Genomic DNA, 20,893 nt, shown 5'->3' on the forward strand with positions numbered 1-20,893 from the left:
AAAAAATCTGTTGATCTGCTCCTTCAATAATTTATATTTTGGGAATTTTTTAATGGCTCACATGACACGCAAGTGTCTTAATGCTCATCAATACCAATTTACTTCTCCTCCATCCTTGCTTTGGGAATTATCTAATTGCTCACATGACATGCAAGTGTCTTAATGCTCATCAATACCAATTTACTTCTCCGCCACCGTTGCTTACTGCACTGAAGCAGGGAAAAATGCAGAATTCTACCCTCCCCACCCCACCCAGAGACATTTCCCCAGGTTCACCTGGCAGTCCTCGCAGCAGAGCCCATGTGCACACACTGCTCCTGGGTTCAAGGCACAGGTGGTTGCATTGCAGCACGGGTTTGTACATTCCTGCATGGATTTGGAGGGTAAATTTAGAGCAGACAACGTGCAGTCACCATGAGCTGTAAATCAAGAGGCTGCCTATAGCTCTGCCAAGAAAAGCTGGGCATGAAATCATGAATTATGCATGAAATTCGACAACCTGATCCAAACAGCCTTGTCTGCCCTCGGATTCAACAAGCCCAACAAGTGTAGTAAAACCAGAGGAGCTGCTGAGGAGGGCTGGTTTATTCCAGCTATGGATCTAATCCCAACTATCAGAAACAACCCGAGCGTGCTGACACCAACCCTGATAGAGCACTGGGGTGTTTTATTGCCACAGGAATCAGTGGAATGATTCCAGTGCCTCCAGAGAGGATCCAGGAGCTGCTGCAGTTGCTGAGCATCACGACCACAGCTCTGTTTTGTGCTAGCTGCTGGCCAGGCTCCTGTTTGGATGCAGGCTGGGGCTGCCACAGAGGAAGACAACGACACAATTCCATGTAATCCCTTATCAGAGCACACCAGTAATAGAGCTGTGAGATATGGAATGGCCATGAATTGCAGCCTCACTCACTGATACATCCCAATTTCACACTTGTGGATTAGATGGTGCCGTGTGTGGGCTCCTGCAAACTTTATTGTCAGTAGAATGAGCTCGTAAGGAGCCTCAGAAAAGAATGGATTTGTTTTTCCAAGATAATGCCCACAAGCTGCAAGTTACACCAGCTGAGCTGGAATCTCATCTCTCTCACAGAAATAGGAGCAGATAAAATTGCTCTTCAGCTGTGTTAAATCTGTTTGACTTAGCAAGGGATCACTGACAATAGAGGGAACACAGGAGGAATGAGTGGGTTAGAGTGATGCTCTCAGTCTCTTGTTACTTCCCTGGCTTCTGAAAGCTTCCCAACTGACTCACCAGCACAAACCAGAAGGATTCTCAGCATTTCACTGTTTTTTAGGTATTATCTTCCTGGATGTACAAAGCCAACTGTGCTGTGAAGCAGAGGAACAACTTCCTGCTCCTATTTCTGATCACCGGGAAGCAGCAGCTACAGAAATATTCCTGTGCAGCTGCTGCATGTCAGGAGCAACATTCCTCTGCACAGAAGCACGTTTTCTAAATTCACCTCAGAAATAATCTGAGATAAGCAGGGTGGAGTGTCAGTCCCATTAAGGTCATTTTGAAGCAGTCAGCTGCAATACCCCATCCTCTGGCCCCACAGCAGCATTCCACAGGCAGACTGGGATAAAGACACAGCTCTTGGAGTGGTGTTTCAGCAGCCTCTGAAATTTCCAATTGCTGCCTCACTTATTGCTCATTGTAGGGAATGAGCTTGGTAAATAGTTTTTGTGCCTGGGCTATCAAATTGTCAGGAATGATTTAAACAAGTGAAAAAACAAGCAAGGCTCACCAGGTTTTGGGAGGATGGAGACTGCCACCTGGAAGTACTGCTGTGCTGGAGTTTGTTATTATTATTATTATTATTAGTTATTATTGATAACAACAGTAATGATTGGAGGAGGTGTCTAAGTGTGGCTCTCCTGGCTCTTCAGAGGAACCAGAGCAGCCCAACCCCAGAACAATTCCAGCACCACCTACGAGATGTCAGGCTCTGTCTGTGGACAGGACACCTGGATTTCCCCCTCTCTTCTCTAAGAACACAGGACAGACCCCGCTGGGTCAGCCCATAACCCCTCTGTCCTTTCGTCCCCCTGAGAGCAGCCAGCAGCAGATGTTTAAGGACATTGACACCTTCCCATTCTCCTGCCTTTCCCTTGGCTCTCCCTTGGCTCCATGGGCATTTTTAGCACCTCTAAGAGTCAGAGTAAAGGAACTCACAGGTAACCAACACAGTCAGGGCAGCAGCTCCTTCTGCTTGTTTGGAACCTGCCATTTTCTAACTTCATCTGCTCATTTGTTGATCTCTCCTCTCTCACCCTTTCCATTCCCTTCACGATTTTATCAGCTTATGCTGCATTCCCCTTCATTTTCTTTTTTTCCAGCCAGAGCCCTTTGGAAACTTTGAACCACCTTATTGCTTTTCTCTCAATCTTTTTTCACTCTGCTTTATCCTCCCTGGGATCAGGGAGGGGTAGGGAAAACCTGCACAAGCAGTTTCAGGCACAGCAGATTTATAGAGGTCTGCTGGTGCTTTGTTTTGTTTTCCTATTTCTCTCCTAGTACTTTCTAACAGCCTATTTACCTTTTAGACCACTCCTGAGCACTGGGCTGACATTTTCATGAGACTATTTATTGCAATATGAAGTCTTGTTCCTCCATGGTCAGAGTCAGCTCAGAGTCCATCATCTTCTTTGTGTTTTTGGAATGTGCATCACTCCTCAGTGAGTCCCATTTCTCATCCTAATGCCTGCTCCAGCTGCCTCAGAAGGTTTCTCTGCAGTCCTTCACAGCCAGTTTTCATCTCTAGCAGCCTAACTAATATCATCAGCAAATTAAAGACTATTCCTCCTCCCAGGCTCTTTATGAAAATGCTGAGTTGTGTAGTCCCAGGACACATCTCATGGATGCAGCACAGCAGATCTCCTACCACTGCATGAAATGGGTGATTTACACCTGCTTGTGTTTCTCATCTTTTAACCCAATTTTTGCCCGTGCACTTTTCTCTCCTTTACAGCTGCTCAATCTCCCAGAGATGCTTTGGTGAAAGGTTTGGCCCAAAGCCTCTCTGAGCCCCTCACAGGCTGCAGTGACAGCCCTGTCCCTTTCCATCCACTTGTTGAGCCCTTCAGAGCTCTGTGATGGATTTGTCAGACACGATTTTGTAAGACAAGAGTTCCTGGCACAAAAGCTGTGTTGACTCGTCCCTGGCATGTCACAGCTGTTTGGGCACTCACCCCTAATTACATTTGGAAGTAATTTGTCTGACTTCTGAGTTAGCAATTTGTAGTTTTCTGTTCTTCCTTGCAGCTGGTTATGAAAGACATATTTTCATCTTTCAAGGACTGAAGATTTTTACTTCTCTTTATCCTTTTATCTTTCTATCTATAATTTACATTAACCCTCCTTCCACAGACACTGCAGCACATCAGGCATTTTTGGTCACATAGACAAAAATTGTTAGGATCATAAAATCATAGAACGGTTTGGGTTTGAAGAGACCAAAAACCATCCAGTGCCACCCCTGCCATGGCAGGGACACCTCCCACTGTCCCAGGTGCTCCAAACCCCAGTGCCCAACCTGGCCTTGGGCACTGCCAGGGATCCAGGGGCAGCCCCAGCTGCTCTGGGCACCTGTGCCAGGGCTGCCCACCCTCACAGAAGAATTTAATCCTAATATCACTCATTCTTGGGATGCTGCAACACCATGGACAGAACTCAGCTGGTACAAATGAGTGGGCAGTGCATTAGTAACTAATCACACAGGTTTTCTGGAAGCACTCAGATCACAGCAGTAAATCCCAAATAAGTTTAATTGCACCCAAGCTGCATTTTTTCCAATATAACTAAAAAGGCAAAAAAGACAGAAAGAAGAGGCAAATCAAGGCAGTGCTTGCTGACATTAAGTGGCTTTGACTTGAAAAGGTATCACTGACGTTCAGAAATGAAAACAAGAAAGATAACAGGGTTACAAAGACATTTGCAAGCTGCTTGCACTCTACTGACTTTAAACATGGAGATAAGGCTGCTTCCTCCAACCCTGTTATCCTCAAGAGTGAAGGAACTGTCAGGAAATCCTCAAGGCTTGGACAAGCCCAATGCACTCCACAGGCAGGATGCAGCAATATCTTGCTGCTTTAACTGCCCCCACCTCTTTTGTCTGTAGGTCCCTATTTATCACAGGAAACAAATCCCAGATCTGCTGCTGCCTTTAATTCACATAATCAGAGAGAAGTTCAATAAAGCCAATGAGGAGAGGATGTAAAAGGGATAAGGATGCCAGCTCGGATATTATTTGACCCCAGGTTTTGCCTATCTCCTGCTGATCTGAGGAGTCCTCTGACACAGTCACTAAACTAAATGGAACAATCTTGGAAGCAGCAGCAATCTGTTTGGGAGGCAGTGAGGGCTCTTTCTGTTGGGAGGTAACTGACTAGAGGGAAAGAAAAATCCTACAGGGAAGGAGGAAAGGTCTTGTACCTAAAAACTGAAGCTGCAATGAAAAATACTTGGCCAATATTAATATTTCTATTTATATAATTCTATAGATATGGATAGTGAGGCTCTGGCACAGGGTTCCAGAGAAACTGTGGCTGCCCCTGGATCCCTGGAAGTGTCCAAGGCCAGGCTGGACAGGGCTTGGAGCAACCTGGGATAGTGAATAAGTGAAATGGCAGGGAGAAAATGAGATTATCTTTATGGTCTCCAACCCAAAGCATTCTATGGCTGCACAGTTTCTGTGGTTATGTTGACATAGATATAAATAAATACAAATTTAAATACAATTCAAGAATTTTATAAATATAAATATGAACACAAATATAAAATATAAATATGAACATAAATATATAACTGTAACTATAAGAGCGGCTTCTTATTGACAGAAACAAACCTTCGACTAACTGACATTTGCTTGAGAAATTCCAGCCAAGTTCTCAAACTTCTTCTGAGTTTAGCTGATTAGCTAATGCTGAAAGGAACTTCTAGGACCAGGAGGTCATGGCCAGTCCGCTGGACAAGCCAGAGTTTGCTCTCTAAGGATGAACTGAGCACATTCTTAACCCAAGCCCTGCTTAAACTTTCCCATCTCGAATGCACTCGAGGCTCCCTGCTCTTCTGAGACTCTGGGGTTCGAGCTGATGGGACAGAAGCAGAGAAGTGAGAGCTCTGTTTTACACCAAGCCCACCAAACCAAGCCTCCACTGCCAAAATCCTGCAGGCAGGACATGAGCAGCCTTTCCCAGGTGGTGTCCTGTCACTGACACATTTTCTGAAAAATCCCTTTGCCAGGAGTTTCCTCCTGAGAAGCTGAGAGGCCTCAGAAAAGAAATGTACACAATGAGTATCTGATGGCTGTGGAATGTGGTCTGGAGATGGTTCACCAACAGGTGCATCTTGGATTGGTTGCATGTGAGTTGTTTTTACTCGATGACCAATTGTGGTCCAGCTGTGTCAAGGCTCTGAGAGTCACAGATTTTTATTATTCATTCTTTGCTAGCCTTCTGATGTCTCCTTTCTTCTATTCTTTTAGTATAGTTTTAATATATAATTTTCTTTTAACATAATATATATCATAAAATAATAAACCAGCCTTCTGAAACGTGGCAGTCAAGATTCTCATCTCTTCCCTTGTCCTGGGGACCCTCAAACCCCACCACACTGTCTTACCTCAGGCTCCCCACAGTCACACTCCTCTCCATCCTCCACGTAGCCATTCCCACACTTCTGGCCACCAAAGGACTCCTTGACCTCAGGCAGGTTAAAGAGACACATCCCCACTCCTTTCTCCAGGCTGTTTTCCAGGTCCTTCCTGCTGCAGCTGCTGAAGACCATGGGGAATGGATAGCTGGAGAAAAACCACACGGAGACAAAGGGAAGGTTGTTATATCAGGTGAAAACCTCTCTCTCCTGTCACACTGGTGACATTTCAGCACATCTGTGCCTCAACCAGAAGATTGTGTTCACTTTTTATCACGCAAAATTGAGATACAGCAGTTCACTGTGAAATTGAGCTCAACCCATTAATAATAATAATAATAATAATAATGATACTTTCTGACTATGAGCAAGGGAATTTTCCCTTTTTCACTTCAATTTGTAGCTGCTGTTAAGGATTGGAAGTGTTCACATTTGAAATTCCTTCTCCCTCTTTTGCTTATGGAGTTATAATGCAAATGATGATTATGAGCCTAGAGAAATGCTGGGTTTGCAAGTAGTATCCTGCATTTGCAGGACTGCAAAAGATCCTAATCCTTCTTGGAAAATTCAGCCTCAAATGGCAAATTCATTCATCTTGCTCTGTAGAATGGCAAACTTCCTGCTCTTTTCAGGAAAAAAAAAAAAGACTAAAGAAAAAACCCACTGTTACTTGATAAGAGCATGCTTCTGCAATTCATCAAAGCTGAGCTTGGGAACTGCATGATTAAAGCAAAGACAGTTTTTATTTTAAATCAGCAGGGCTGTAAATAATTTAAAATATAATAATATTATTATTATATTTATATTATATTATGGTATATATTATATTACATTATATAATTATATTAAATTATATAATATTATATCATATTATATCATATTATTATAAATATTTTAATAATAATTTTAAATCAGCAGGCTGAAAATATTCCTGTTCGGAATTCCCAGTGCTGAGTGCAGGTTGGACCCTGCTGTGCAGACATGTAGCAGCTCCCACTCCTTTTGCAGAACCCCCAGACAGTGAGAACAGAACAGTCCAGTGCAGCGCAAATGCCAGCAGGTAATTGCTGTTCTTCTCTGGCAGAACTCAATTCCATTTCTGCTGAGGAATGTTTGCAGTTTGCCTCATGGGTGAGGGACCAAGTGACACCAGGGCCTGGCTGATGGCACGGTGTCCTTGATGCCTTGGGGAGCTGCAGCAGAGGCCAGAGGGAGTTCAGAGGAATAAAGTGGAGATTTATTGAGGTGCCTCCAAAGGCCACACCCTGGCAGTGCCCAGATGGCTCCAAGATGGAAGCAAAAGAGCTTGGGCACGAGATCTCACATTTTTATAAGTTTTAGTCCATTTGCATACAGGAGTTAACTGCCCAATTAACAGCTTCAAATAATGAAGTTTCATCCTCCTTGCTTGCTTGCCCACCCTCCTCTTTCCATGTTGTTTGTGCTTTGGGCCTGAAGTTTGAGGAGATTGTCCTGGAGTCTCCAGCTAGAACAGGATTGTTTTGTCTCCATCACCTGTGCAAAGATCCCAGTAACACTGCATATAAAGCTAAAGCTGCACACCAAAACAGAACAGAAAAACTCCAACCCGAGGTGTCATCCTGCTGGGACTGCTCTGTGCTGTCATGGAACCAGAGCCAAGGAACAGTTTGGGCTGGAAAAGGTCTTGGAGACCATTTGATCCCACCTCCAGGGGCACCTCCCACTACCCCAGGCTGCTCCAAGCCCCGTCAGCCTGGCCTTGGACACCTCCTGTGGCTGCTCCATCCACAGCTTCTCTGGGCAACCCCTGCCAGGGCCTCCCCACCTTGAAGGAAACAATTTCCCCAAATATCTCATGTGCACCTTGAGTTACACTGAACCTGTGTCACAAACACGGTGTAAAACAGCTTCTCCCCTCAGACTGATACCTTTGTCCAGCAGAAACTCAACATTTCAGCAGCTCAGGAGCCAACCTGGCAACTCCACTTTACTCACTGAGTGCTTTGTGTCACCCACGTGTCATTAGGATTGTTATCTCTGCAGACAAACAAGATAACAGAAATTCTGCACTACTGAACTTCAGACTTCCATTAATCTCCTGGTGTTTCTGATATCCTCAGATGAAAAGCTTGTTTTGGGAATGATGATGCCCCTGAGGTCTTAGAAAGGGATAATTTCTATTAAAGAAGAAATGTTTGGCAACGACAAATGCAATAGAGCTTCCTATGCTGACATAAGGAAGTTAATTAGGATCTTCTAGGAGGTTATGGATACATTACAGAACAGAATATATTTTTTGCCTAGTTAAAATTACCTCTTTTACAGTTTCTTTTGCAATAAAACAGCCAGCTCATTGGAAAAGAACATAAACATGAGTCTGAAGAAGAAAATAATTTTCCAATATCACTATAGGGCTTGTCAAGTTAAACTAAACAGTTTTGAGTTTCACTGACATATGACTTCAGAAAGCTAATAGGCATCTCCATGTAATAAGCTGATTGCTGGAAAATATCAATGTTTCAGCAAAATGACAGAGTCTAAGATAAATAAAGAAATTTCAGAATAGCAGGAGGTAGGAGCCAGGCTGCTAGCTGGGCCCCAAGGGAGGACAGGGAAGGTACTTGGAGTAATGGAACAGAAAATAAAGGCTCTTAGAAAACTACTGACCATTTTATATTGAGCAATTGGCAATGTTCTCAACAGGGCACCACAAACTTCTGTCCTACCCTGAGTGTCACCGGGAAGAAACGTCACAAAATTCTGTGTTTGTACTGTGAACAAGCAGATGGGTGCATAAAAACCAAAGAAACCAAGAACCCAGATACACCTGACTGATAAACCCTGATGAGGGCTTGATCAGACAGGGCCCTCATATCAAAGTGTGAGTAAATGAACACTGCATCATCCAGGCAAGATCCTGCTCTTCAGTGGCACAGCTTTGATATCCACTGGGGTGAGACAAGGAGACACCTCTCAGGGCATGAAATCCACTCAGGAGCACAATTAATGCAGATTTCCATGTGACACCTCTCAGCCACACACAGGTCATGAGGACAGCTCCCCAGGCAAAACTGTCACTGTTCCAGGGCAGTTCCTGGGCACCCCTGGATTCCCAGGATCATTGGCATGGATGTGAGGTGTGTCTGTCCACCAGCAGGAGGGCAGAGTCCTCTCTCAGTGCCAGAGGTGGAATTGTGCCATTGCTGATGAATGAGCTTTATGTTCCCCCCCCAAAGGAAATTCAAGCTGTTTCCTATTTTGAACCTAGAGATCCATTCATCTCCTGGCTTTTCCTGCTCCTGACACTGATTTCCTCAGCTGACATCAGTGCAGCACATGGCACATGATGACATTTCCTGAAACACTTCTTTACCAAGTAATCCCCAAATAAAGCAGTAAAAACCCAGAAATAAACCCAGCTGGTGGAAACAGAGAAACTTCAGGGTAACCACACCATGCAGAAGATGGTTCCACATCAATTGGTGCCAATTGGTGTTTCATTGGAAACTGGATTGATCTTTAATGTGGTACTCTGATACCCAACCAGTCTTCTTTTCTTGACCAATAAAGTTCCATGTAACAGTCACAGCACTTGATTTTTGTGATTTTAGGCTGTATTTTGTCTGTCTTTGCAATTTCAGAGCTGTTTCATCAGAAGAATGAAATGCCTGGCAGATGGGATGGGAAGGGAAGTCACAGATATCAGATGTCAGCAGTGCTCAAACCAATGTTTGGGTGGATCTGGAGCTTGTGAAAAATGCTGAAGGGATGGGGATGTGAAAAGAATTCATCCTCTGAACAAATACAGGAGCTTCCTCCCACTGCCCTGTAAAGAGGCTTCTGATCTCACCTGGAAGGAGCTGCCTTAGGATGGGAGAAGGAAATGGGGTCTCCAGTGTAGTCAGCCCTTGATCTGTCTCCAAGATTTCAGTGATACCTAAACAGGGACCTTTGTGCTTCCTGTGGTAGCTCAGACACTTACTCTGTTGGAAAACCAGCTCATAAATGCCATGGAGAACATTCCAGAGGTGAAAAATTCATCAGCAGTCTTTTTGCTCCATTCATCTCCACTCAAGACATTTTCCGTTACAGATCCTTATTTCTTCTTACAGTTGGAAAGAGAAAGGACACCTCAGTCCAGCCTCACTCTTATTCCAAAATGCTGTGTCCCATGCATTTTTCACACTGTCTGAATCTGGAGATTTAATACACAATGGATCATTTTGTCAAACTGTTCTGGCTGTGGATACAACGCAACAGAACTCAAATTGTTCCCAGCACTACCATCAGTCTCCTCAGTGCCTTTGCAGCAAGGAAAATCACTTCAGTCTTTCTGCCCCTCTTGAATCCACAGCATTCCTTGGTGTCTCCTTGGTGCTTTAAAGATGTGTTTAATCCCCAGCAACAAATATCCCAGTTTCCAACAAAAATAGCTCTGCCTGCTCCTGCAAATAAGACCTTCACAGTTGTCAGAGGATCCCTGGTAATCGATTCCTTGGGAAACAGAGCCTGGCCTTGTCCCATTCATTTATATTTCAAGTACTGCAGCCCTCCAAATGCCAGGTTCCTTTAGGCAGTTCTGCATTTAGCCTGTATTAGATGGCTCCTTCCATTAACTAAGTGAAGTGGCATCAGCACTCTGTCAAGTCCCATTTAAGAAGAGAGGATTCTTTGCACCAGCACCTCGTTGCCCAGCACAGGCTTCTTTTCTTTTCCTTTTTTTTTTTTTTATGAAATATAAAAGCTCATCTCCGTCATGTCCATTCCAGAGGAATTCCCCTTCCTCAGGGGCTGAATGACAGGAGAGTACAAGCACAGGAACTGAGCCACTGCCCCAGAAAATTACAGGCTGAGGAGATGAGACAGGCAGAGCACTGAGGGGAGAGGCAGTGGCTGCTGATCCGTGCAGGTCACAGCAGATCTGTGATCACTGCTCAGGCTGCTGGGATATTCCTACTGCTGTCCTTCCCCTTGCTCAGGCTGCTGGGATATTCCTACTGCTGTCCTTCCTCCTGCTCAGGCTGCTGGGATATTCCTACTGCTGTCCTTCCTCCTGCTCAGGCTGCTGGGATATTCCTACTGCTGTCCTTCCTCCTGCTCAGGCTGCTGGGATGTTCCCATTCCTACCCTCCCCACTGTCCAGGCTGGGATGTTCCCATTCCCACCCTCCCCACTGCTCAGGCTGCTGGGATGTTCCCGTCCCTGTCCTTCCACTGCTCAGGTTGTTGGGATGTTCCCATCCCTGTCCTTCCACTGCTCAGGCTGCTGGGATGTTCCCATTGCTGTCCTCCCCAGGCTGCTGGGATGTTCCCATTGCTGTCCTTCCACTGCTCAGGTTGTTGGGATGTTCCCATTCCTGTCCTTCCACTGCTCAGGCTGTTGGGATGTTCCCATTGCTGTCTTTCCCCTTGCTCAGGCTGCTGGGATGTTCCCATTCCTGTCCTCCCCAGGCTGCTGGGATGTTCCCATTCCTGTCTTTCCTCCTGCTCAGGCTAGGATGTTCCCATTCCTGTCCTTCCCCCTGCTCAGGCTGGGATGTTCCCATTCCTCCCTCCCCACTGCTCCATCTGGAATATGCCTGGAGGAGCACTGCCTTGAGCTGCAGGAGACCCAAACCCCTCCAGCTGCATTGCAGCAGCACCTCAGGAAAGGTGGAACTCCTTTGATTCCTCCAAATCCTGTCTGTCCACACCTCAGAACCTTGGGCCCACCTCCCCTGAGCTCCTGCACCATTAAACACCACAGATTTGTGTTTCCCAAGCACTCAAGGGGTAACACAATAATTCTGGGAATTCTCTATCCATTGCACAGCAGGATAAACTACAGGCTCACCATATCCTAGAATCATTTTGATTATTATGATTATCACTAGCCAATCTCACTTTCTATTTCTTATTCAAGAGCTGCAGGATTTTTCTAAAGGAACTGCATTGTTCTGTCCCAAATGTTGGTGTACACACCCAGACAGACACTATATGTATATACACATCTATTTATAGGGTTCAACACATCTATTTATAGGGTTCATTTCTTCCAGTTCACATCACAACCTGATTATTCAGCATTATGGCAATGTTTATACAGAGCCTTTTACCAAAACACCCTGAAGTGTTTTACAATTATTCACTCAATTAAAATGCACAAGAGCCCCAAAGAGCTCTGTTAAGTACCACCAGACCTCCCTCCCTGAGGTAATATGATAATTGGAGATTATATTAATTTTAAAAGGGACTTTTTTTTTTTCTTTGAGCATGCTTATGGAGACAACTGTTGGCTAGCTAATTGCCAAAGGTGCAGAAAACTGGGACTGAACTTTGCCCAGAATTCCTGAGAACCCAAACCTGAGAGGCCATAGCTGGAAATAGCTCTGGCATCAGCTGTGCATTTAGGAGCATGAAGGTGCTTGAAGACAAGAGAGATGCTGAGTCTGAAGTTTCCCTGGTCCAACACCTGAACTTCCAACATTTTCCATGACAACACCTTGTCTGAACTGACCACCACAGTGACTTTGTGTCTCTCTCAACCCAAGGACCCTTTGAGATTCAAAAATATGAATATTTACACTCCTTAATCTCCAAAATTCCTGAATTTTGGCTCACAACTGGAGGGGATGAGCAATGCAGACTCTTTTACTGGAGGATGGAGATGGGAGTTGGAGCTCACCCTTGTTCAGACTCTAGAAAATGCCTGACACAGAAATATGTGAATTTTCTGTTGCATATTCCAGTTTTACATAAGAACATAAAAACGAAGGGGTGGAAATTAAATTAAAGAATAGAGATAGGGCTGGTTTTGGTAATACAGGTGTAACTGACTTTTCCACAGAAAAATGGCAGCACTAGAGGGAGAAACCCAAGAATAAACCTCTAGAAGGCAGAAACTCAAGCAGCATAAATGTTTCTAGACCCAGGGAGGTGTTGATTTCAAGGAACTGTGACAATTTTCCAGCCCCCTTTTAAGTCCTGATCTAATTGACGTAATTCTTTTGCACTCAGAAGCATCCCCTTGGTTTTAACCTTCTAGATTTTATTACTGCTCTCCACCTTTTGAAAACAACTTTTTATGGGCTCCTAAGAGAGATGAGCCTACCAGAATAAAAGTGAATTTGCTATGAGATGACATTTTTTGACACTCCAGCTCTTCTGTACAGCAAGTATGTTAATGAATTAGTAAGCATAAAGAACTTCACAGAATTAGGTGTCAAGCAGGAGATAAAATCCAGTTTTCTTTGATATTGAAATAGGTGTTCAAATACTACAGATCCCTTCATGTATCAAGTTCTGTCACTACACGTTATTTCCTACACCTCACGTTTTAGTAGCAATTGTTTCAAATTAGACAAGTGCCAAAATGTGGAAGGACTTTTTAATCTATTAATTAGACAAGTGCCATAATATGGGAGGGCTTTTTAATCCATTATTTAAACAATGTCTTAATTTTTAAGTACTTTTGAGGGAGAAAGGCACAAATGCAGTTTTTGACCCAACCAGCACAATAAAAGGGGAGTTAAAGGTATCTGCAGATTGTTTCACACCTAAAGCTTTTGCAAACAGCAAATTGGGAAAATTAGGAGGAGGGAGGAAGCTGGAGGAGCCTTTGGGCTCTTGGAAGCAGATGTACCCAAGATATCAGTCCCAGAGCTGATGGGGCACATCTTTTTCAGGTGATTTGGAAGGATTTAGCTAAAAAGGAAGAGTGGTTTCATCTACAGATAAAGCATTTAAACAGGATGTTTGCTTCAAAAGGTAGAGGACGTCTGACAACCCACACTTATTTTTCTAGCCTATTTTTCACTCCCTTGCTCCTCTTTTAGAGTTTTAATCCCTGGAGCATCGATAAAGTAGAGCACAGAACTGGGCCATGTAGTTAGAGATGACATCAAAGCTCTTCTGTCTGAGTTTGTGGTCAGTGACTTCAAAACAAGCCCAGATTTCTCCTGCAGCTTTTGTCACCCTCACTCTGTGGTGGCTGCTCACCCTTCCAATAAATAACTGGGATATCTCACACTGGTGTTCATTTAATTGATGTCTGCTTGGAGCCTTGTTGTGCTACAGTGGAATTTCCAGGCTTATTGGAAGGAAAGCCTTTCCAAGGAAGCGTTTAAGCTTTGCACACAAATGCCTTAAGTTTGTTTTAATTTTCCCCTGAGGATAGTGCAGATTCCCAGAATGAATTCCAGCAATCTCCCTCCAGGTGCCCAGACTGGACTGACACAGCCCCAGCTGAGGCTTGGCCTCTCCCTTCACACAGAAGGTGCAATTTTAACTACCTGGAATATTCAAAAAGGCAGATTTACAACTCTGAATGGGGGGCTTCAGGGCAGAACAAATGCCTGGATGGTTCCCAAAAATCCATTCTGCAAGGCAACAACACTTAATGGCTTTATACAGCATAGATTGTTGTGGCAGTCACAAAACTGCCAAATAAAACATTATTAGCAGTTACTTTCCCTTTGACAAATAGATGGTCAGAGAAGTTTTTTCTTGGAGGAGAGGCCTGTTGTGACTTTCCTTTGTGTTCTGGGGGTGAAGCAACACTAAACCAATTTATCAGCCCTGACAGGATCCTGACTCTGTGCTGGAGTTATCTGCATTGCAAAAGCTCCATGGGAATTGAACTCAGACAACTGTTCTTCCTGTTGGAAACCAGACAGCCAAGGCAAGGGGCTGGAATCAGTTTGAATTTGCCTCTGGCTCATCTTTTGCTCTGTTTCCTTTTAGACCACTACCTCATTAATAAAAATTTGCTGGATTGCTGAGAGTTCAGGTTTCACAATCTACTGCTTAGAATTTGAGGCTGATCCAATGCTGACTGCAGGAAAAGTCAGAAAGCAAGGCAGAGCAGAGGGAGGGATGAAAAGGCCAGGTCAGGTCTGGTCCCAGGCTAAGGAACAGCAGGATGCAGACACCCTGTGCCTGCCAGCAGCTCCCAGCAGTGAGGGAAAATCTGGATAAGGAGCACAAGCAGAGCGCCCTGAGTTTAAATTTTGTCACACAAAACACAACATCCTCAGCATGTGACGAGCAAATAAAGACAAATGGTCCAAACCAGAGCTGAAGATCAGCTTCCTGCTGATTTCTGATTAGGGAAAAGGTGCTTTGGTTAGTTCCCAACATGATTTTACAATCTGCTTTTGTTCCAGGCTGTTACATTCTAATTTTCTCCCTTGAAAAACCTTGGAATTGATTTTTTTTCAATGGGCCAGGAGCAGACAAGGATGAAAAAACCAAAAATCTGATTTTGGGTGTCAGACTGATGGAAAGACCAGTCATAAAGATGGTGCTCAGAGATGGGTTTGGGTGAGAATGAGCCTGGACATCAGGTGAGCAGATCAAATGACACCAAGTTAAGGGAAATGGATCCAAAATAGGGCTAAACCTAATGAGGAGAAACCCAGGCCAGGGAGAAGGGAATTCATAGGAAATCCTGCGTTGGAAGGGACCCACAAGAACCTTCCTGGCACAGACAAACCGCAAGGATCAGCCCTCTGGATGGAGAAGCTGCTCCCTGGGAAGAGCAGGAGCAGAGAATGGAGTGCATGGAAATGCCACTTGGTGAGATGGGGGTGCTGGAGAAAAGAATCTGAGCTTGCAAAAAGCTGGGAACAATAAATACCTGGGGGACAGGCTCATATTGATTTCACTTAGCATCTCTGCTACCCGGGCTCTTAATAAATCAGGACTCCAAGACAGCAGGATCATTGCTCAATTTCTTGTTCTTTGGGAAGATCCAAAGGAAAGATAAGTGGGGAAAAACAGCGCCAGAAATTAGTCTGAATTTCCCCAGCATTCTCACCTTCTCTTCTTCTGCTATGAGAAAAAAGCTCTTTACCCCATAACACCTAAAACACCTCAGATGAGTGGAAATGGAATTCTTAAAGAAATCCTAAATATATAACATATATAAAATCCTAAATATATATTCCTTGTTATATAAATATATAACAAGGAATCCTTTTTTCTACCTTCCTCTTTCTTTTTCACAGAGCTGGAACAAAGAAAAATTAGCATCCACATTGTATTTTTTTAATTATTTCAAGCCATGAGGACAGGATGGATCCAGCCATGATCCAAGACTTAGGGATCCTTAATGAGCAAATTAAAATTTCACTCACAGGAGTGAAAGGCTTTTGATAAATCTAAAACAACCCCACATGGATCCTGATGAAATCCTGGTCTTATTGAAACCCATGAGAGTTTTCATCCCAACTCTGGATTTCTCACCTGGGGGTGGTTGGCTGCCAGGGGTGGAGATGAACACAATTTCCATGCTGAAAGAGGCCACAGAAAGGCTCTCCAGGACACCAAAGTTATTTCACCTGTTCATTTTTAGTGCCTTTACTCTAAAATAGGTGGTTTCTTATCTTAACCCATCACTGGGGCTGCATCATCCATTTACAAAGGCTGAAATGGAGCCTCCCTGCATTGCTGCCACCAGGAGAACGTGCCCAGCCCTCCCTGGCAGGTTCTGACATCAGAAAAGATCAAGAATGGCTTTGCAGGAAGGAATTGTCAGGGTAAAATCTGCAACCTTTTGCAGGCACAAAGGGCTCTGTGATTCCCAGGACAACTGTGGCCAGCGCAGCTGTGGGCACCAGTTCCTGACAGGGATTCAGCCTTGCAAGGCCACACCAGCTCCTTCAAGTGCTCCTGGGCACACAACACATGTTCAAAAAGGAGCTTTCATGTGACCTGAAGGATTTGCCCTTTAAGGTATGTTCCCATTTTCAAGCCAGGAATTTGGAATTCATTAACACCAATTAAAACTGGACACTGGGTGCTTAATTCTCCATGTACTGCTCTGCAGATTTATCCCTGCAGGTTGAAAAGTTTGGGGTTTGGTTTTTCTTCTTTTTCTATTTTTTTTTTTTTTTTTGATGAAACAGCCAAGATAAAGGGAAATGTCCTGATATGATTTGTTCTTGTGGGTCATGGCAATAGCAGCACTGCAGGAGAAAAATGTCCCTCTCAGAGCTATATTTCCTATGGATATTACAGCAACAAGACAAAAGGCAGCTGAGCTCTCTCATCCCAGCATCCAGGCCAGGAAAAGTGGATACATCTCGTGGCAGAAACCCCTGCTTGTCCTTAAGTATCTGCTATAAATAATCACACCAGGAGTAAAATGTGCTTTCATTTGAGAAGTCACCTCTCTCCTTGTCAGCTTCACTTACAGCAAAGTCAGGCTGTCAATCTGGGAGTTCTCCTTCAGAGTACACCAGCAAAGCCAATTATTTTCCCTCCTAACAGCACATCTACTGAAATGGGAAAGACTAAACTAAATAAAAAGCAATTATCCTTTTTTCTTTTTCTTGCCCCACAGTTCTGTGTGCTAATTGTTAACAGTGACCCACTCCTGCAAAGGGCTGGGGAAAATTAAATGGATTTCGACCAACACTACTAATTCTTCAACACAGATCTTATTTAGCACAAAAATTAAATATATCTGCCAGGCATGGAAATTATTAACAAAAAAAAGAAGGCCAAATGCACTGCAGACATGGGGCTATTTGGAGTGAAGGGAAAGACTGACATAAATCTATTCTGTAATCTCGTGGCTGTTTCCTACTAAAGGAAGGACCAGAATGCAATGTGCTAAATTACTGGGGCAGAGGGATATGTTGATTAAGGTTTTTTTTAAAAAAAAAAAGGCAGTTGCACTGCTGGCACAACAGACCTAGCTCTGTCACAAGTAATTTATTACATCAGTATATCAACCTTAATAAAAAAAGAAAAAGACAACAAAGAAGTCTGTCTTTGTGCCGAGCTCAGCTCAGACTGGTTTGGGAACATAAACAGCTTCAGAGTTTAATTAGAAACTGTTTACATCTGAAAGATAATTTCATTTTCCTCAAATTGTAACAGAGGTAATTCCAGATAATTCTGCTGACTCTAGAGTTTAATGGCTCTAAGCTGCCAGACAAAAATGCAAAGTGAGGTCTGAACAGCTGAAAACCAACTGAGAGGGGTCAGGGAATTCTGTGCTAACTACTGATGGTTTGATTATCTAACATTAACAGCTCTGCAGCTCCAAGATGCTGCAAGACGTCTACAAGAAAAAACAAAGAACCACTCACTAGACTGAAGTGTCCTTTCCCACACTCTGTTTCTGATTTCTTTCCCATTTCACCCTGACATTTTGTCTTTTTTTTAAGCTTTATTCATTTATTTATTTGAGGTTTTTGGGTTTTTTTAAATCTGGAGAAGTGCTAGAAAAAGTGTGTTTCCCTTCAAGTGGATGCTGTTTTCATGGCATACCTGGCTGTGTATCTCTAGAGGGTGTGTATTTTCACATCTGGAGACTCCAGTTCTGCCTTTGAATGACCAAAATGAGCGTGACCTTATGTTCTGCTTCCTTGAGATCATTTTTCAAAAAGGAGAAAAGTGATTGAAACCAATACTTAATACAACAAATGGCACAAGTGATTAGTACTTTCCCAACTTGTCCTTAAGAGGTTTCCACTATGTTTTATTTATTTAACTACATGTTTATAAAGTAGTTAAATAAATATTTTTTCCCGTGGCAGCTCAGAAATGAAACAAAAGCAGATGACAAAATAAGAAGGCTCCTAAAAAACCCTTTAAGACCCAAACCCACTGAGCCCAGCAGCTCTCCAGGAGCCCTCCAAGATGCAAATATTCACTTGTGCAGTGTAAAATCAGCATTGCTGCCACTGGCCTGCTTTTGATGTGCAGCCCTGAACCTCATTAATGGTAATGAGGGATCCACAGGGGAGCACAGACCTCCCTCACCATCAAAGGACAGCACTTGGGAGCACTTTAATCACAGGGTGCTGCTCCCCCAGACACTGCCCTGGTGGGGAATACAGGAGCTGCTGGATCCCCTCAGCCTGAGCCATCCCTGCTGCTCCTCCAGCCCAGCTCCAGGGGGAGAGGCAGATCCCTGAGGAACCCTCATTCCTGCACACCCTCCTGCCTCCACAAACCTTGCTTTTCATTTGCCTGGCTCCCATCACCTGGATTTTCACATCTCTCCCAGAAACGCTGCTCCAGCTCACCAGAGGTGGAAGCAAACTGTGGCACAGGAGCAAACCAGGTTGGGGTTTGTGTGCAGAGGCCCATGTCTCTTCCCAAACCCATAATTCCACCAGAAATATCAGATGCTTTTGGACAGAGACCGTGGACACAGATACAATTCACACACCTGTGACCTAACACTTAATTAAGGAATAGTAAAGGATTCAGTAAAATCCAGGTTGTGACACCTCAGTGGCTCTGGGTGATGCCTCAGGTTCTGCTTTTCTATTTTTCCCATTCTGGGCTGCTTTAGTGTGTGGGTCTGGGTTCTCATCAGGGCATGCTGAGCTCTGTGCACAGAGCAGGGAGACAAAACAATTCCTGCTCCAGCTGGGCACCAAGGACAAATGATCCAAATCTCAGCCCCAGAGCACAAACCCCGTGGGCTGGAGAGAGAAAAACAAGCAGGGTGGGACTGCAGGGGCTAAAGCTGGAATGGGACAATGAACTGCAAGGTGCAAATGGAGCAGAACTGATCCCAGGGACAGAGCCCGTGCCCGGCCGTGCATTTTGGGGCCATTTTGGTTCATCTTGGGTGCAGCCCTGGCTGGGCTCTGGTGCTGCCCAAGGTGGATCCATGGAGGAGATGCTTTGAATAAATCCCTGCTTTATTCTGGAACTCTGTCCAGCCTCTGCTCTGGGTCAGACTGAACAAGGCATTAGGAGAACATTCCAGATGCATCCTTGGAGCCCAGGAGTTTGGGAAGAGGGAGTTTTGCTGCTGGACTCTTGCAATTACAGCTGCACCTGAATGCCAAAGCTTCTGCCAGCCCTGCCCTTGCACTGAGCACAAACTCCAAAGAAATCTTCAAAGTCTGAGCCCTTACACCAGGAAAATCAGCAAGACTTTCCAGAGTATGGAACAAGCAGGAAGAGAAAACAAATAAAAGCTATTTAAGTTGTCCCTGATAATCTATTTGCTACCACAGAAGCTGTCAATAGAGGGGAGCCAATAAAACCAGCTTTTCCTTGCCAGCAGAAATGGGTGTTTACTTACAGAAAAAGCACAAACTGAAGTGTGATACACCCCTTCAGTGAAGACAACACACGAAAGCAAAGCATCAAATGAACACTCCTCACAGCAGAGCTGCCTTTCAAGGATGACTTCTCCCAGATCCCACAGCACAGGAATTGGCCTCTGGATAGCAAATGTTTCCTAAGCTCATCCAGGGATGCCTGGACCACTTCTACAGCAGATCCATGGCCCAGCTCCTCCCCAGGGAGGCAAACAGGAATGTTCACATTTGCTGCATCTCCTGTGCAACTCTTGGTGTCCCTTGGAGCTCCCCACAGACATCTGGTACTACTGCTCAGGAAAAAGCCACTCTGTTTCCACTTAAATATTTTATCTCACCTTAATTACTGCTGATGTACTCAGTGTTCAGTGCAGAATATCTAATTGCTCCTGGAGGGAATTAAAACCCAGTAACTACTCAGGCTCTTTTTCAGTGGTACCTGGAAGAAGCCCACCTGATGGTCCTTCCCATGGTTAATTTTCCCCCATTTCTCCTCAGCAGTGCTTAATTGGAGCAATTAGTTTAATTTGGGATTGTCACTCAGCTGAGTCTTAACAGATCCCCTTTGCTCTCACTCTCATTCACAAATAGGCAGCTTCCCATTGTCTCCCTGCTTTAATTCTAACATAAAGGTTTGAATTTTACTTAAAACTTTACTGATAACAGCAGAGGTTTTTTTGGGACTGGTTAGAAAAATGTCTTCTCCAATTTACAACAATAAATTAACCCATATTTTTCTATGTATGATTCCTACTCTGTGCTCTTTCTGCGTTCCTAATTGGTCTCCTCCCCCAGACCCTGCCTCCAAAACCTCAATAATTAAAGTGAAATTGTGTACTGAAAGTCAATTACTCAAAATTAGCTGTTCTTTTTTTCATGTGAGGCACCATTCCATAAAAATCCTCTGAAATAATAAAATAATAATCTATAGCTGAGAGGTTAAATTGATCTCATTTCTCCTTTTTTTTTTTTCTATTTATGGTCATCACTACACAAAACAGGAATTTCCACCCGCAGTGTCCCAGCCCAGGCCCCACTTCCCTGTAACACTTACAGTCATATTTATCTGAGTAAATTCAATTTAAAATCTGAGAGAGAAACAGAGTGATTTTAAATCCTAGCTGTGAAAATTGGAAATGGGAACACAAGATTGAAGATAAGAACGGGGGGGAAAAAGGCAGGCAGAAGGGTTCAGCTCATTC

General features: G+C 44.1%; 1 protein-coding gene across 1 annotated transcript in view; it reads right to left on the reverse strand.

Moving 5' to 3' along the window:
• ADAM12 (ADAM metallopeptidase domain 12) overlaps nt 1–20,893 on the reverse strand; it is a 189,065-nt gene that overhangs the window by 26,300 nt on the left and 141,872 nt on the right. Inside the window, exons 12-13 of the mRNA XM_036386247.2 lie at nt 5,627–5,804; nt 277–366 (exon numbers count right to left, since the gene is read on the reverse strand). Of these exons, the coding sequence (XP_036242140.2) occupies nt 277–366; nt 5,627–5,804 (268 nt within the window). The remainder of the gene's footprint in view (nt 1–276; nt 367–5,626; nt 5,805–20,893) is intronic.

The sequence above is a fragment of the Molothrus ater genome, chromosome 8 (genome assembly GCF_012460135.2).
Source record: "Molothrus ater isolate BHLD 08-10-18 breed brown headed cowbird chromosome 8, BPBGC_Mater_1.1, whole genome shotgun sequence".
In the NCBI taxonomy this organism is placed as follows: domain Eukaryota; kingdom Metazoa; phylum Chordata; class Aves; order Passeriformes; family Icteridae; genus Molothrus; species Molothrus ater.